The 13,527-nt window shown below is 36.4% G+C and overlaps 1 protein-coding gene across 1 annotated transcript; it reads left to right on the forward strand.

Annotated features, from left to right (window-relative positions):
- The first annotated feature begins 3,771 nt into the window (after window positions 1-3,771).
- On the forward strand, window positions 3,772-6,215 carry LOC108816262 (uncharacterized). The gene is made up of 7 exons (XM_057004661.1): window positions 3,772-3,876; window positions 4,230-4,353; window positions 4,615-4,764; window positions 4,878-4,983; window positions 5,162-5,350; window positions 5,461-5,623; window positions 5,723-6,215. The coding sequence occupies exons 2-7, from the start codon at window positions 4,339-4,341 to the stop codon at window positions 5,994-5,996; spliced, it is 897 nt and encodes a 298-aa protein (XP_056860641.1). The 5' UTR covers window positions 3,772-3,876; window positions 4,230-4,338; the 3' UTR covers window positions 5,997-6,215.
- The last annotated feature ends 7,312 nt before the right edge of the window (window positions 6,216-13,527 follow it).

Raw genomic sequence — 13,527 nt, forward strand, 5'->3', positions numbered from 1 at the left:
TAATAAATGATATAGGTAGTTGAATATAATACTTATCGATATGTCATGTTCTTATCTTAATAGAACAGATTTTTCTTTCTAGCCAGGAACTTGCGTACGATAATACTAGAAATATGGTGTAAAGCATTTTTTGCACCGAAATTTGAATTAGGAACACAACAATACCAACGACATGCGTTCAAAACATTAGTCTACTATGTTCAGTGGTTGGCCTAATATTTTTGACAACTGAACATCTATATAAGTGAGATTAACCTTTTGAGGAATTTTTTTTTAAAGAGATATTATTGAATAGAGAGATAGAAAAATGAACTTGTTCTACGTTACGCGGCTACGCCTATAAAGAAAAACACTTGGTACCACCACAAAGCATGGTCCTTTTCCATGTTGGAAAGGAATGTTACGATCTTCGTTTTCACATTCAATAATCTTTAATACCATTACTTTTCAGAGGTTCAGATAATAGTTTATGTACCTAGTAAATTCATGAATCATGTATATTCCTCTCATATCCTTCCTAGTTAATTTCATCAACAAAAGCATTAAAGTCACTTGGTTCAAGTGTCCATATAAGTTCACACTTCACACTTCTTTTCTCGTACGTTTTATATTGCAGATATTTATATACATTATACATGCTGGTTATACGTTATACACTAGTATTGTGAAAGTATGTCGATTGGTGATCAGTAACCCTTTTTATATGTTTTTCGTCGGTTGATCCGGGTTGATCCGCACGGCTTCGAGAAGAACACATTTAATATTTCATAATGGATTATTCCAAAGTGTATCATATTGTTTGATTTAAGTTTGGAATACTTTTTGGCCATTGTCAAAAAATATTTGGTTACGGTCTATTTAATCATCTAGACTGAAATCCAAGTATATACTGACCAAATAATAATAATTTAGTTTCTGGAAAAAAAATCAAATTTAAAATTGATGTAGATAGTGAGTACATACCAAACCTTCAAGAATCATCGCTAGTCAACCACCGCTTGGTTGGTGATCGGTAACTTCTGACGAGCTACTACTTCATGCTAAAAATATGATGAGCTACTACTTAAATCTTGACGAAAGACCATTCGCATCATTTATAATTTTATATCTCTGCACACAAGTAACAATTGGGTTTAAAAAAAGTTTAGAATACGAGTAGTCGAGTACTATAATATGTCAGAAATTCTGATTCTATTATTTGATCAATATCATGATTTTCTTTTCTCTGAGAAACTTCACTCAACCACTATGTATCCAGTCAATTTTCAAAAACAATACGTTCATGACAAAATCATGACTTCTGCGAAAATATCAAGAATGATTCTGTGTTATTAACTTCAATGTTTACAATCATATTTATACACTCGAGAGCTCCCTATAATATAGGAGATAAACATTATCTCAACTAACTCTAGAGTTTATCTATACAACCGTATAAACTCATCATTATCCTATTACTCCCCCTCAAGGTGGTGCGTGTAAGTCTCGAACGCCCATCTTGCCCAACAGATAATTAAACTGTCCCGTAGGCAAAGCCTTAGTCAATATATCTGCTAACTGATCTGTTGTCTTCACATGATGAGTAACTATAGAGCCATCTTGAACTGCATCTCGTACAAAGTGACAATCTGCCTCGATGTGTTTCGTACGCTCATGAAACACTGGATTGGCCGCTATATGAAGAGCTGCTTTACTGTCACAAAAGAAAGACATAGGAAACCGTTGTCGTACTGACTCGAGCAACTCCTTAGTCCACTTCAATTCACTAAGAGTCATTGCCATTGCCCTGTATTCTGCTTCTGCCGAAGACCGAGACACTGTATGTTGCTTCTTCGTTTTCCAGGACACAATCGACCCTCCTAGCATGACAACATATCCCGTGAGTGACCGCCTTGTCAAAGGACAAGCAGCCCAGTCTGAATCACAAAATGCAGTAATATGTAAGTCAGAATCAGCACTCAGAAAAACGCCCTGCCCTGGCGCTCCTTTCAAATACCGTACGAGTCGGAGAGCAGCATCCCAATGATCCAGACGAGGATGTTGTAGAAACTGAGCCAAAGTGTGTACAGCATAACTTATTTCTGGTCTGGTAACTGCAAGATACACCAATCGCCCAACTAGCCTTCTGTAAGTTGTTGGTTTCGTCAAGAAGTCACTCTTATTCCTGGCCAAGTTATGATTCTGTTCCATTGGTGTTGGTGCTGGTTTGGAACCAAGAAGACCACACTCTTCAATTATATCAAGCGTATACTTTTTCTGGCACAAGTACATTCCCTCTTTTCCTCGTGACACCTCAATTCCCAGAAAGTAACGCAAGACTCCCAAGTCTTTCATATGAAAACATCTGCTCAAATAATACTTGAACAAAGAGATGAGTGCAGAGTCATTACCACCAACGATCAAGTCGTCTACATAGACGAGCACAAACAAAGAAGCTCCTTTGCGTGTCAAAGTGAACAAAGAGTAATCTTTGTAGTTCTGTTTGAATCCAAATTCAAGAAGAGCCTTAGATAGTTTAGAGAACCAACATCGCGGTGACTGACGTAAACCATAGATAGACTTTTTAAGTCTACACACTCGCTTGTCATCAGGAGAAGAAAAACCAGGAGGCAACTTCATATACACTTCTTCCTCTAGGTCTCCATGCAAGAATGCATTATGAACATCCATCTGTGAGAGTTCTCATCCTTTAGAAACTGCAACTCTAAGTACAAGTCTCACAGTTGTCATCTTCACCACTGGTGCAAATGTCTCAGTATAGTCAACCCCTTCTTCTTGATTGTTACCACACGCAACAAGTCTTGATTTCGGTCTCTCCAATGTTCCATCAGCATTATACTTGTTTTTATATATCCACTGGCACCCAATAACTTGTTTACCTGGAGGTAAAGTTGTTACCTCCCATGTGTCTCTTTCTTCCAATGCAACAACCTCGTGCTTCATAGAACCCCGCCATATTTTATGTTTAACAGCCTCTCTAAATGACTTCGGTTCAAAATGCTATGTTATAGTTGCAGAGTAACTCTGCATTTCAGGAGAAAGACGATGGCAAGACATATACTTAGTTAAGGGATACAATGAAATCGAATGCAAACTGCAATTACTAATTCATAATTCAAGATCACTTTTCAAAACCAAAAACCGTAACTAGAACACTAATTCAGACTTCAAGATCGATCAAAGACAAAGATACACACAAAACTCAATCAAATCAAACCATAAATATTTCAAATTCTCATTCCAGAAAAAGAGTCATTATTTCTTTTGCAGAAAAATCAGTTTATAACTCAATGCAGAGAAATATATGGGTTGTGAATTAGATACTAAATCTTAAATCAAATTCTTGTTAGTTATGATACAATTTTATGTTGCTTTTAAAGGTTTCATTCTTCTAACTATGATTGTGAACTCAAGTCCAACGAGTGTTTTTCTCTCTCTTCGACTGATAAACCATTTGCTTTGAAACAAGTTGATTGCTTGCTTTTTGTTAAATTATTTTTTTGATTGATTAGACTCTTCTATAAAAAGGAATCAAAGTTGAATGCACAAAAGTTGTATCTTTATAACAAAAAAACAAACACAAAATAAATTTGCAATCAAGTAATGATCCAAAATATGTGTACTATTCTGGGGTTTAGAGAACATTTTGCCAATTTTCCCAACAATTTTAACTTTGGAGAAGGGAAGCTTCTTCAAAACCATGAAAAAACTAAACCATAGTATAAATAAGCAACAGGGATGTGGAATTATCTAATTATCAAACCTCCATTAGAAATGTAAATCATCTGAATACATTTCATAGTGGGTTTTTGCAAGTTTGAGACTTTATAACTTGTGATGTTATAGTTGATGTGAGTGTGAAACAATCTACACTGGGTAGAACTGCTAACTATTTTGTTTAATTTAGTTTGTGTGGTTAAACTTTATGATACCGTTTTTTCTGTTATATATTATTAGATAGATAGAGATTCTGTAATGTGCTTTTACTTTGGGATTTGGAACACTATTAAACTAATGTTTGAGGGACTCACTTCCCATTATTGTTTGATAAATAACCAATCACTGTGGAAAAGACTTTTCCCTTTCCTCTTGTTACATTGGCATATGCTAATATAATGTATCGCTTTGACTGTTAGCTGACTATTTTAGCTACCAAACTGTTAGGTATTAGTATGTAGATGAACTATGGCCTATATAAAGCTAATTGTTTTCTTCTTCTTGTTATTCAGGTTTATCTTTGATTCTCAAAATTATAAAACAAAGAAACTGACCAAGTTGTTGAGCTAAAGAGTAGAGTTCTGACTGAAGCATCATCAAGGCAGTTTAGGTCCAGCAGTAATGAAGAGCGAACAGGTAACATGTTTCTTGTATAATATACAATGTTCATCCAAGCACTTCTGCTATTGTAGTTCCTCTTCACTTGTAGCTTGCTTATTCATGGTTAGATCAGTACTTTCATATAGGAAACTGGACAATGGTTATAATTCTCTTCTAGCTAAGACTAGTTCAAGCAATAGTTCTTATTGGGTCTATAGTAAGCTGTCTCATCATTACTTTTTAATTACCAAAAAGTGAAATGTTAATAGTAGAATATATTTGTTATTTTAATTACAGGAACTACAATCTTCCACTCAAGCTTCACAAGAGTCCCAAGGTGAACAGAAACTTAACCAATCAATAGATGCTCCTCCTATACAAGATGCCGTTTCTGTATCTGCTTCAAGCAATGATAGTAGGAAAGTCTCAAGACAAGATATTGAACTCGTAAGTATATAATATTCGACCTCCTCCTTGTTAAAAATTTAAGGCTTTACCTCTATCTCTCTGTCTCTATTTATGTGTGTGTGTCATTGTGTAACATATGATGATTGATGTAGGTCCAGAATTTGATAGAAAGATGTCTTCAGTTGTACATGAACAAAGAAGAGGTGGTGAAGACCCTCTTGACTCGGGCAAGGATAGAACCTGCCTTTACTAGCTTGGGTAAGAAGCTCTTTTTGCATCAGAAACCTTTCTTCCATTCTTATTAGGCTAACTCCATTCTCTGTACCGAAGGTGGGATGTGAGAGCTTCCGTAGGATACTAGGTTGTTGAAGCGTTACACACATTGCATGTTATGAATTAGTTTTTGACCATTCTTTTGTTTCATCTGTGAAAACAGTTTGGCAGAAACTAGAAGAAGGAAACGCAGAGTTTTTCAGGGCTTATTACATAAGGTTGAAGCTAAAGAAGCAAATAGTTATATTCAATCAGTTGCTTGAGCACCAGTACCATCTCATGAAGTATCCTCCTGTTCCTCCAAAGATTCCTCTGGCACCTATGCCAAACGGAATGCATCCCATGGCACCTGGTAATTAAGTCTAACACCCTTATGTTACCTGACAAAAAACAAAATTGAATTTGCATATTTAGAAGTACGGTTTCACTGTTATTTAACACGGTTGTTTATTCGCAGTACAGTAGTTGGCATGCAAATAGGATATCCAGTACTACAACATCCTCAAATGCATGTTCAAGGCCATCCCCATATCGCTGCTGCAACCGCAATGTCAAGCTGCCATGTTGTTAACGGAGTCCCTGCACCTGCGCATCTCCAGCCATTGAGGATGAACTCAACGAATGAGTAAGAACCAACAACTCCCACAGTTATAGTTAAATCTCCATGTCTTAACCTTTTTTTTTAAAGAATCTCTCTTTTAATATTAAGTATGGTGATTGATAGAAACGTGGAAGATGCAAATCTTCAAGTGGTTCCACCAAGCAGTGGTGAGATGGCAGTGAGTCCAGCTTGTGTGGCATCAAGCGGACACTTTCCATTTGCTGATTCAGACATGGTAATGGACACTTCAGTGCTTGATTCTGAGTTCACTGCTGATGTTGTTGGAGCAGATGGAGGAGGAGGAGGAGCTGGGGATACCACAGAGTTATTTGATCAGATTCCCTGGGATTTTAGCCTTTCTGATCTCACTGCAGATCTGTCAAACTGGAGAAAATGAATAGATGTTTACAAGATTTTATAGTCTTACAACTACTATACACACGCCAGATTTACTTTTCATATATATCTTTTTTTATATATGAAAAGTCTATTTGATTTACAAAATAGTTGTTGATTTAGAAACAGTATTTTTATATGGTCTTTTTTTTGCTCAAAGGAAAGATGGGATTTTAACAAAATGAGCTATGTTGGTTGGTTATTTTTATATGTTCTTTCCCATCGATATTTTTATATGTTCTTTCACAGACTACCAACAAAATATGGATGTAGTTGGAAAGTGGTGTAACATCTCTTTTTAGTGTTAACTATAAGGAATTTGAGTTTTAAGCAATACTAGGTTATCATCTGCGCTCTTCACGGAATAAATATTATATATAAACTATTTTTATGTATTTTTTGTTTTTAAATTTAGTAATTAGTATGTATATAATTAATTTGGTGCAAACATATAAATAAATTTCATTAATCCAAACAAACACTTTTTCTATTTTTGATCATTTGTGTTTTTATAACAAAAATTTAAAATTACTAATAACAAAAAAAATTATGGGATGTTTAATAGTTTTAGTAATTTATAATTTTAAAAATATTTAATGCAAAGTTTAAAATATAAATATTAAGTTGTCAATATTTTTTTTAAATTTTTTCTCAAAATAATCAAAGCAAATTTCGAAATTAAAATAATTATTTATTTTTTATGGTATATAATTTATTTAAACAATATATATATATATATATATTAATATTTATTAAATAAGAATCATACTTATATAATTTTGTAATCATTTGTATCTTGTTATAACATAAATTTTAAACCATGGATCACCAAAATTATAATTTAAGATTTTTAATAATTTTAGTTATTATAGTCATTTTTAAGAATTCAAAATATAACATATACATAAAAGTCTAAATTTTTATTGTATAGTTTATGTGGTTGTTTAATTTATTTTAATAAGTTATAATATTAGGAAATGATAGAGAATAGACTAATTTTTATCAAATATTTATTATTCAAAATCATTAATTGTCGTACATATTTAAACCACATTAGGTAATTCCGTGATTTTTATATAAGGAAATAATGAAGAACACTAAAATTAATTTATTGTTAGTTTAGTAAAGACTTATTATATATTTAGATGGACCTAACATATTTTTCTAAAGATTCTAAGAATGATTGTGATGATGGCACGTGTCTACAAAACAATGTTGTAGTGTTTCTTTTTAATATACAAAAGATAAGATTTTGATCCGTTCTTTCAAAGGACGGTATATTTTGTTTTTATTTTTTTCTAAAAAATTTTAGTTTTTATATTTAAATTTTTTGTAATCATATTTTAGTTTAATATTAATTTAGTTTGATAGAATAGTACATTTAATAAATGATATAGGTAGTTGAATATAATACTTATCGATATGTCATGTTTTTATCTTAATAGAATAGATTTTTCTTTCTAGCCAGGAACTTGCGTACGATAATACTAGAAATATGGTGTAAAGCATTTTTTGCACCGAAATTTGAATTAGGAACACAACAATACCAACGACATGCGTTCAAAACATTAGTCTACTATGTTCAGTGGTTGGCCTAATATTTTTGACAACTGAACATCTATATAAGTGAGATTAACCTTTTGAGGAATTTTTTTTTAAAGAGATATTATTGAATAGAGAGATAGAAAAATGAACTTGTTCTACGTTACGCGGCTACGCCTATAAAGAAAAACACTTGGTACCACCACAAAGCATGGTCCTTTTCCATGTTGGAAAGGAATGTTACGATCTTCGTTTTCACATTCAATAATCTTTAATACCATTACTTTTCAGAGGTTCAGATAATAGTTTATGTACCTAGTAAATTCATGAATCATGTATATTCCTCTCATATCCTTCCTAGTTAATTTCATCAACAAAAGCATTAAAGTCACTTGGTTCAAGTGTCCATATAAGTTCACACTTCACACTTCTTTTCTCGTACGTTTTATATTGCAGATATTTATATACATTATACATGCTGGTTATACGTTATACACTAGTATTGTGAAAGTATGTCGATTGGTGATCAGTAACCCTTTTTATATGTTTTTCGTCCGTTGATCCGGGTTGATCCGCACGGCTTCGAGAAGAACACATTTAATATTTCATAATGGATTATTCCAAAGTGTATCATATTGTTTGATTTAAGTTTGGAATACTTTTTGGCCATTGTCAAAAAATATTTGGTTACGGTCTATTTAATCATCTAGACTGAAATCCAAGTATATACTGACCAAATAATAATAATTTAGTTTCTGGAAAAAAAAATCAAATTTAAAATTGATGTAGATAGTGAGTACATACCAAGCCTTCAAGAATCATCGCTAGTCAACCACCGCTTGGTTGGTGATCGGTAACTTCTGACGAGCTACTACTTCATGCTAAAAATATGATGAGCTACTACTTAAATCTTGACGAAAGACCATTCGCATCATTTATAATTTTATATCTCTGCACACAAGTAACAATCGGGTTTAAAAAGGTTTAGAATACGAGTAGTCGAGTACTATAATATGTCAGAAATTCTGATTCTATTATTTGATCAATATCACGATTTTTTTCTCTCTGAGAAACTTCACTCAACCACTATGTATCCAGTCAATTTTCAAAAACAATACGTTCATGACAAAATCATGACTTCTGCGAAAATATCAAGAATGATTCTGTGTTATTAACTTCAATGTTTACAATCATATTTATACACTCGAGAGCTCCCTATAATATAGGAGATAAACATTATCTCAACTAACTCTAGAGTTTATCTATACAACCGTATAAACTCATCATTATCCTATTACTCCCCCTCAAGGTGGTGCGTGTAAGTCTCGAACGCCCATCTTGCCCAACAGATAATTAAACTGTCCCGTAGGCAAAGCCTTAGTCAATATATCTGCTAACTGATCTGTTGTCTTCACATGATGAGTAACTATAGAGCCATCTTGAACTGCATCTCGTACAAAGTGACAATCTGCCTCGATGTGTTTCGTACGCTCATGAAACACTGGATTGGCCGCTATATGAAGAGCTGCTTTACTATCACAAAAGAAAGACATAGGAAACCGTTGTCGTACTGCAAATGACTCGAGCAACTCCTTAGTCCACTTCAATTCACTAAGAGTCATTACCATTGCCCTATATTCTGCTTCTGCCGAAGACCGAGACACTGTATGTTGCTTCTTCGTTTTCCAGGACACAATCGACCCTCCTAGCATGACAACATATCCCGTGAGTGACCGCCTTGTCAAAGGACAAGCAGCCCAGTCTGAATCACAAAATGCAGTAATATGTAAGTCAGAATCAGCACTCAGAAAAACGCCCTGCCCTGGCGCTCCTTTCAAATACCGTACGAGTCGGAGAGCAGCATCCCAATGATCCAGACGAGGATGTTGTAGAAACTGAGCCAAAGTGTGTACAGCATAACTTATTTCTGGTCTGGTAACTGCAAGATACACCAATCGCCCAACTAGCCTTCTGTAAGTTGCTGGTTTCGTCAAGAAGTCACTCTTATTCCTGGCCAAGTTATGGTTCTGTTCCATTGGTGTTGGTGCTGGTTTGGAACCAAGAAGACCACACTCTTCAATTATATCAAGCGCATGCTTTTTCTGGCACAAGTACATTCCCTCTTTTCCTCGTGACACCTCAATTCCCAGAAAGTAACGCAAGACTCCCAAGTCTTTCATATGAAAACATCTGCTCAAATAAGACTTGAACAAAGAGATGAGTGCAGAGTCATTACCACCAACGATCAAGTCGTCTACATAGACGAGCACAAACAAAGAAGCTCCTTTGCGTGTCAAAGTGAACAAAGAGTAATCTTTGTAGTTCTATTTGAATCCAAATTCAAGAAGAGCCTTAGATAGTTTAGAGAACCAACATCGCGGTGACTGACGTAAACCATAGATAGACTTTTTAAGTCTACACACTCGCTTGTCATCAGGAGAAGAAAAACCAGGAGGCAACTTCATATACACTTCTTCCTCTAGGTCTCCATGCAAGAATGCATTATGAACATCCATCTGTGAGAGTTCCCATCCTTTAGAAACTGCAACTCTAAGTACAAGTCTCACAGTTGTCATCTTCACCACTGGTGCAAATGGCTCAGTATAGTCAACCCCTTCTTCTTGATTGTTACCACACGCAACAAGTCTTGATTTCGGTCTCTCCAATGTTCCATCAGCATTATACTTGTTTTTATATATCCACTGGCACCCAATAACTTGTTTACCTGGAGGTAAAGTTGTTACCTCCCATGTGTCTCTTTCTTCCAATGCAACAACCTCGTGCTTCATAGGATCCCGCCATATTTTATGTTTAAAAGCCTCTCTAAATGACTTCGGTTCGAAATGCTCTGTTATAGTTGCAGAGTAACTCTGCATTTCAGGAGAAAGATGATGGCAAGACATATACTTAGTTAAGGGATACAAGGACTTACCAAACTCTGTTGGAGGCGGAGTAGAAGCAGGAGAGCAAGGAGGTTTATCATTGTGTTGCGCCGAGTAAAGCACATATGGTGAAAGCAAAACAGATTGTTTCTTTTCACGCTTACCACGACCTAGAGATTCTTCTGTCTGTGTGGTTGTGGTAGTCTCAGGAGACTCACGACTAGTTCCTTCTGAAGAGTTGACTCCCCCTGTCTCAGAGCTTTCTCCCCCTTGCGTAGTACCCATATCAACAACAGGAACTTCCAATACTCCAGGTACTTCGTCATCTACTATCTGTGGGAGCAGTTGCTTAGGAACCATGTCAGAAGATTGTTTCGTAGGAATTTTATCCTTGTAAGGATAGATATTCTCGTGAAAAATCACGTCACGAGAAACAAACACCTTGTCTGTCTCTAAATCACAGACCACCCAGCCTTTTTTTCCCATTGGATAGCCGAGGAATACACAGCGAGAGCTGAGAGAATCGAACTTGTCTTTGTTCCGAGTTATGCATCTAGCATAGCAGAGTGTACCCAATACCCGAAGGTTATCGTAAGAGGGAGGAGATCCATAAAGCAATTCATATGGTGTTTTGTTGTTTAACACAACCGTAGGTGTTCTGTTTATCAAATAAGTGGCTGTCAGCACACTCTCACCCCAATACTTCTTAGGCAAGTCTCCCTGAAAAAGTAACGCCCTAGCCACATTCAAAATATGTCTGTGTTTTCTCTCAACACGTCCGTTCTGTTGCGGAGTCTCCACACACGATGTCTGATGCACAATGCCTTCTTCCGCAAAGAACTTCCGTAAGCACAGGAATTCTGAACCATTATCACTTCTTATCATCTTGATTTGTTTCTGAAATTGTCGTGTAACAAAGGCACAAAACGTTTTGAGTGCATTTGGCGCCTCTGATTTTTCTAAGAGCAGTATTCCATACAGCACAAGAGAAGTCGTTAACAAGAGTAAGAAAATAACGAGATCCATTAGTTGATGGTTCCCGATATGGTCCCCAAAGGTCACAATGCACTAAATCAAAAGAATCAACTGCTTTATTAATACTGAGAGAAAACGTGTCTCGAGTTTGTTTAGCTCGAAGACAAACACCACAAGATTGCTCTAAAACACCTAAATTATTAGAAAAACCACCAATCGATGTCAACACTGAAAGCACTTTAGACGACGGGTGTCCCATACGATGATGCCACAAATCCTTGCTTGAAGCCATACTCATGCGACCAGCCTGAACTGCAACTGCACCTTCGTAATGATAAACCCCATTGCGCTCTCTACCCGCTCCAATCAAAGTCTTCGAAACGAGGTCCTGTATCACACAAAACTTTTTAGTAAACAAGACAAAACTCGCTACATCACGTACAAGCTGAGCAACAGAGATGAGTGTAACAGATAAGGATGGTGCAAGAAACACATGTCTTAAAACAAGACGACCACCCAAATTTAGACTCCCGTGACTTGTAGCCCAAGCGACTTGACCATTTGGAAGAGATATTGGACATGGTGCCATTGTTACCACGTCTGTAAGAAGACTGATGTCTCCCGTCATATGGTGTGAAGCTCCGGAATCTATAATGATGTCAAAACGTCGATCTTTTCCAAACAACAACAATTTTCCTTCTTTACCTGTGAGTTTCTCATTTTGAGGCTTCTGACTGTTCACAAACTGAGCGAGAGTTGCCCACTGATCTGGAGTAAAGTTTGGCATTCATGTTCCCTGAGTATCAACACCTTGCGCAGATTCTGCCACTTGAGTGTTATACGCACAGAACCCAGAGCCTCGTCCTCCGCGACCTCTGCCTTGAGCATCGGAACCTCTACCTCGAGATCCCCTGTCTCCTCCTCGTCCTCCATTTGGTTTGTTCTTGTCCCACCAATCAGGAAAACCAATGACCTGAAAGCAATTTGTGGATTCATGTCCCTGCTTTCCCCAATGAGAACACACCGTCGGTGACTTTGCAAATCTCGTCGCGGCTGCTTGTGCATTCGTCACATTGGATGAGGTAAGAGACGAAGACGCCGTCGTTGAGAACCCCACCACCGGTATTTTATCATCAGAGATCCTCATAGCATTGAGATGTCTTTCTTCTTGAATGATCTGTGAATAAACAGAGTCAAGATTGATCTCCATCTGTCTACTCAACAGATTCGATCTAGTAGTACCGAACCGTGAATTGTCCAGCCCCATCAGAAATTGATGCAGTCGAATCTTCTCTTGCATCTTTTCATACTTCAACATCGAAGCACACTCTGAACTTCCACAACAACATGAGAAACCCTTCTCGAAATCAGCTAGATCATCCCACATGATTTTAAGTTTGCTGAAGTATTCTTCCACCGTTTCACCGTTCTGTTTGCAGGCCGCAATGTCAGCATGCAGCTGATGAATCCGTGTATCATCACTCACCGAGAACCTCCTCTGGAGACTTCCCCACATCATCTTAGCAGTATCAACCAGCGAGATTGAAGGCCTAAGCTTTGGTTCCACACTGCTATAGATCCATCCGATCACCATAGCATTCACCATATCCCACTTCTCTTCCTCTTCAGGTTTTCCCACTGGACATTTTAAGGTTCCATCCACGAACCCGATCTTTCTTTTGGTATGAAGAGAATTCAGCATCAGCTTCGACCATCGTTCATAACTCGCTCCATTCAAGAGAATTGGAGTTTGAACATGTCCTGTATTTTCTGATGGATGCAGATAATAAGGAGACATAAGCACATTTTTGCTAGCAGAAACTGTTCCTGCTACCGTACTTGTCAAGGTTGAATCTGTTCCAACCATAGTTTCAAAGATGCAGAACGAGATCAAGAAAAAATAAAACAAAAAAAAAAATTATTGGTTTGGCTCTGATACCATACCAAAATATCAAGAATGATTCTGTGTTATTAACTTCAATGTTTACAATTATATTTATACACTCGAGAGCTCCCTATAATATAGGAGATAAACATTATCTCAACTAACTCTAAAGTTTATCTATACAACCGTATAAACTCATCATTATCCTATTAACTTCTTTTCAGTTTTATTTGGACCTCCTCAGGATC

Source organism: Raphanus sativus, chromosome 3 (genome assembly GCF_000801105.2).
Source record: "Raphanus sativus cultivar WK10039 chromosome 3, ASM80110v3, whole genome shotgun sequence".
NCBI classification, from domain to species: domain Eukaryota; kingdom Viridiplantae; phylum Streptophyta; class Magnoliopsida; order Brassicales; family Brassicaceae; genus Raphanus; species Raphanus sativus.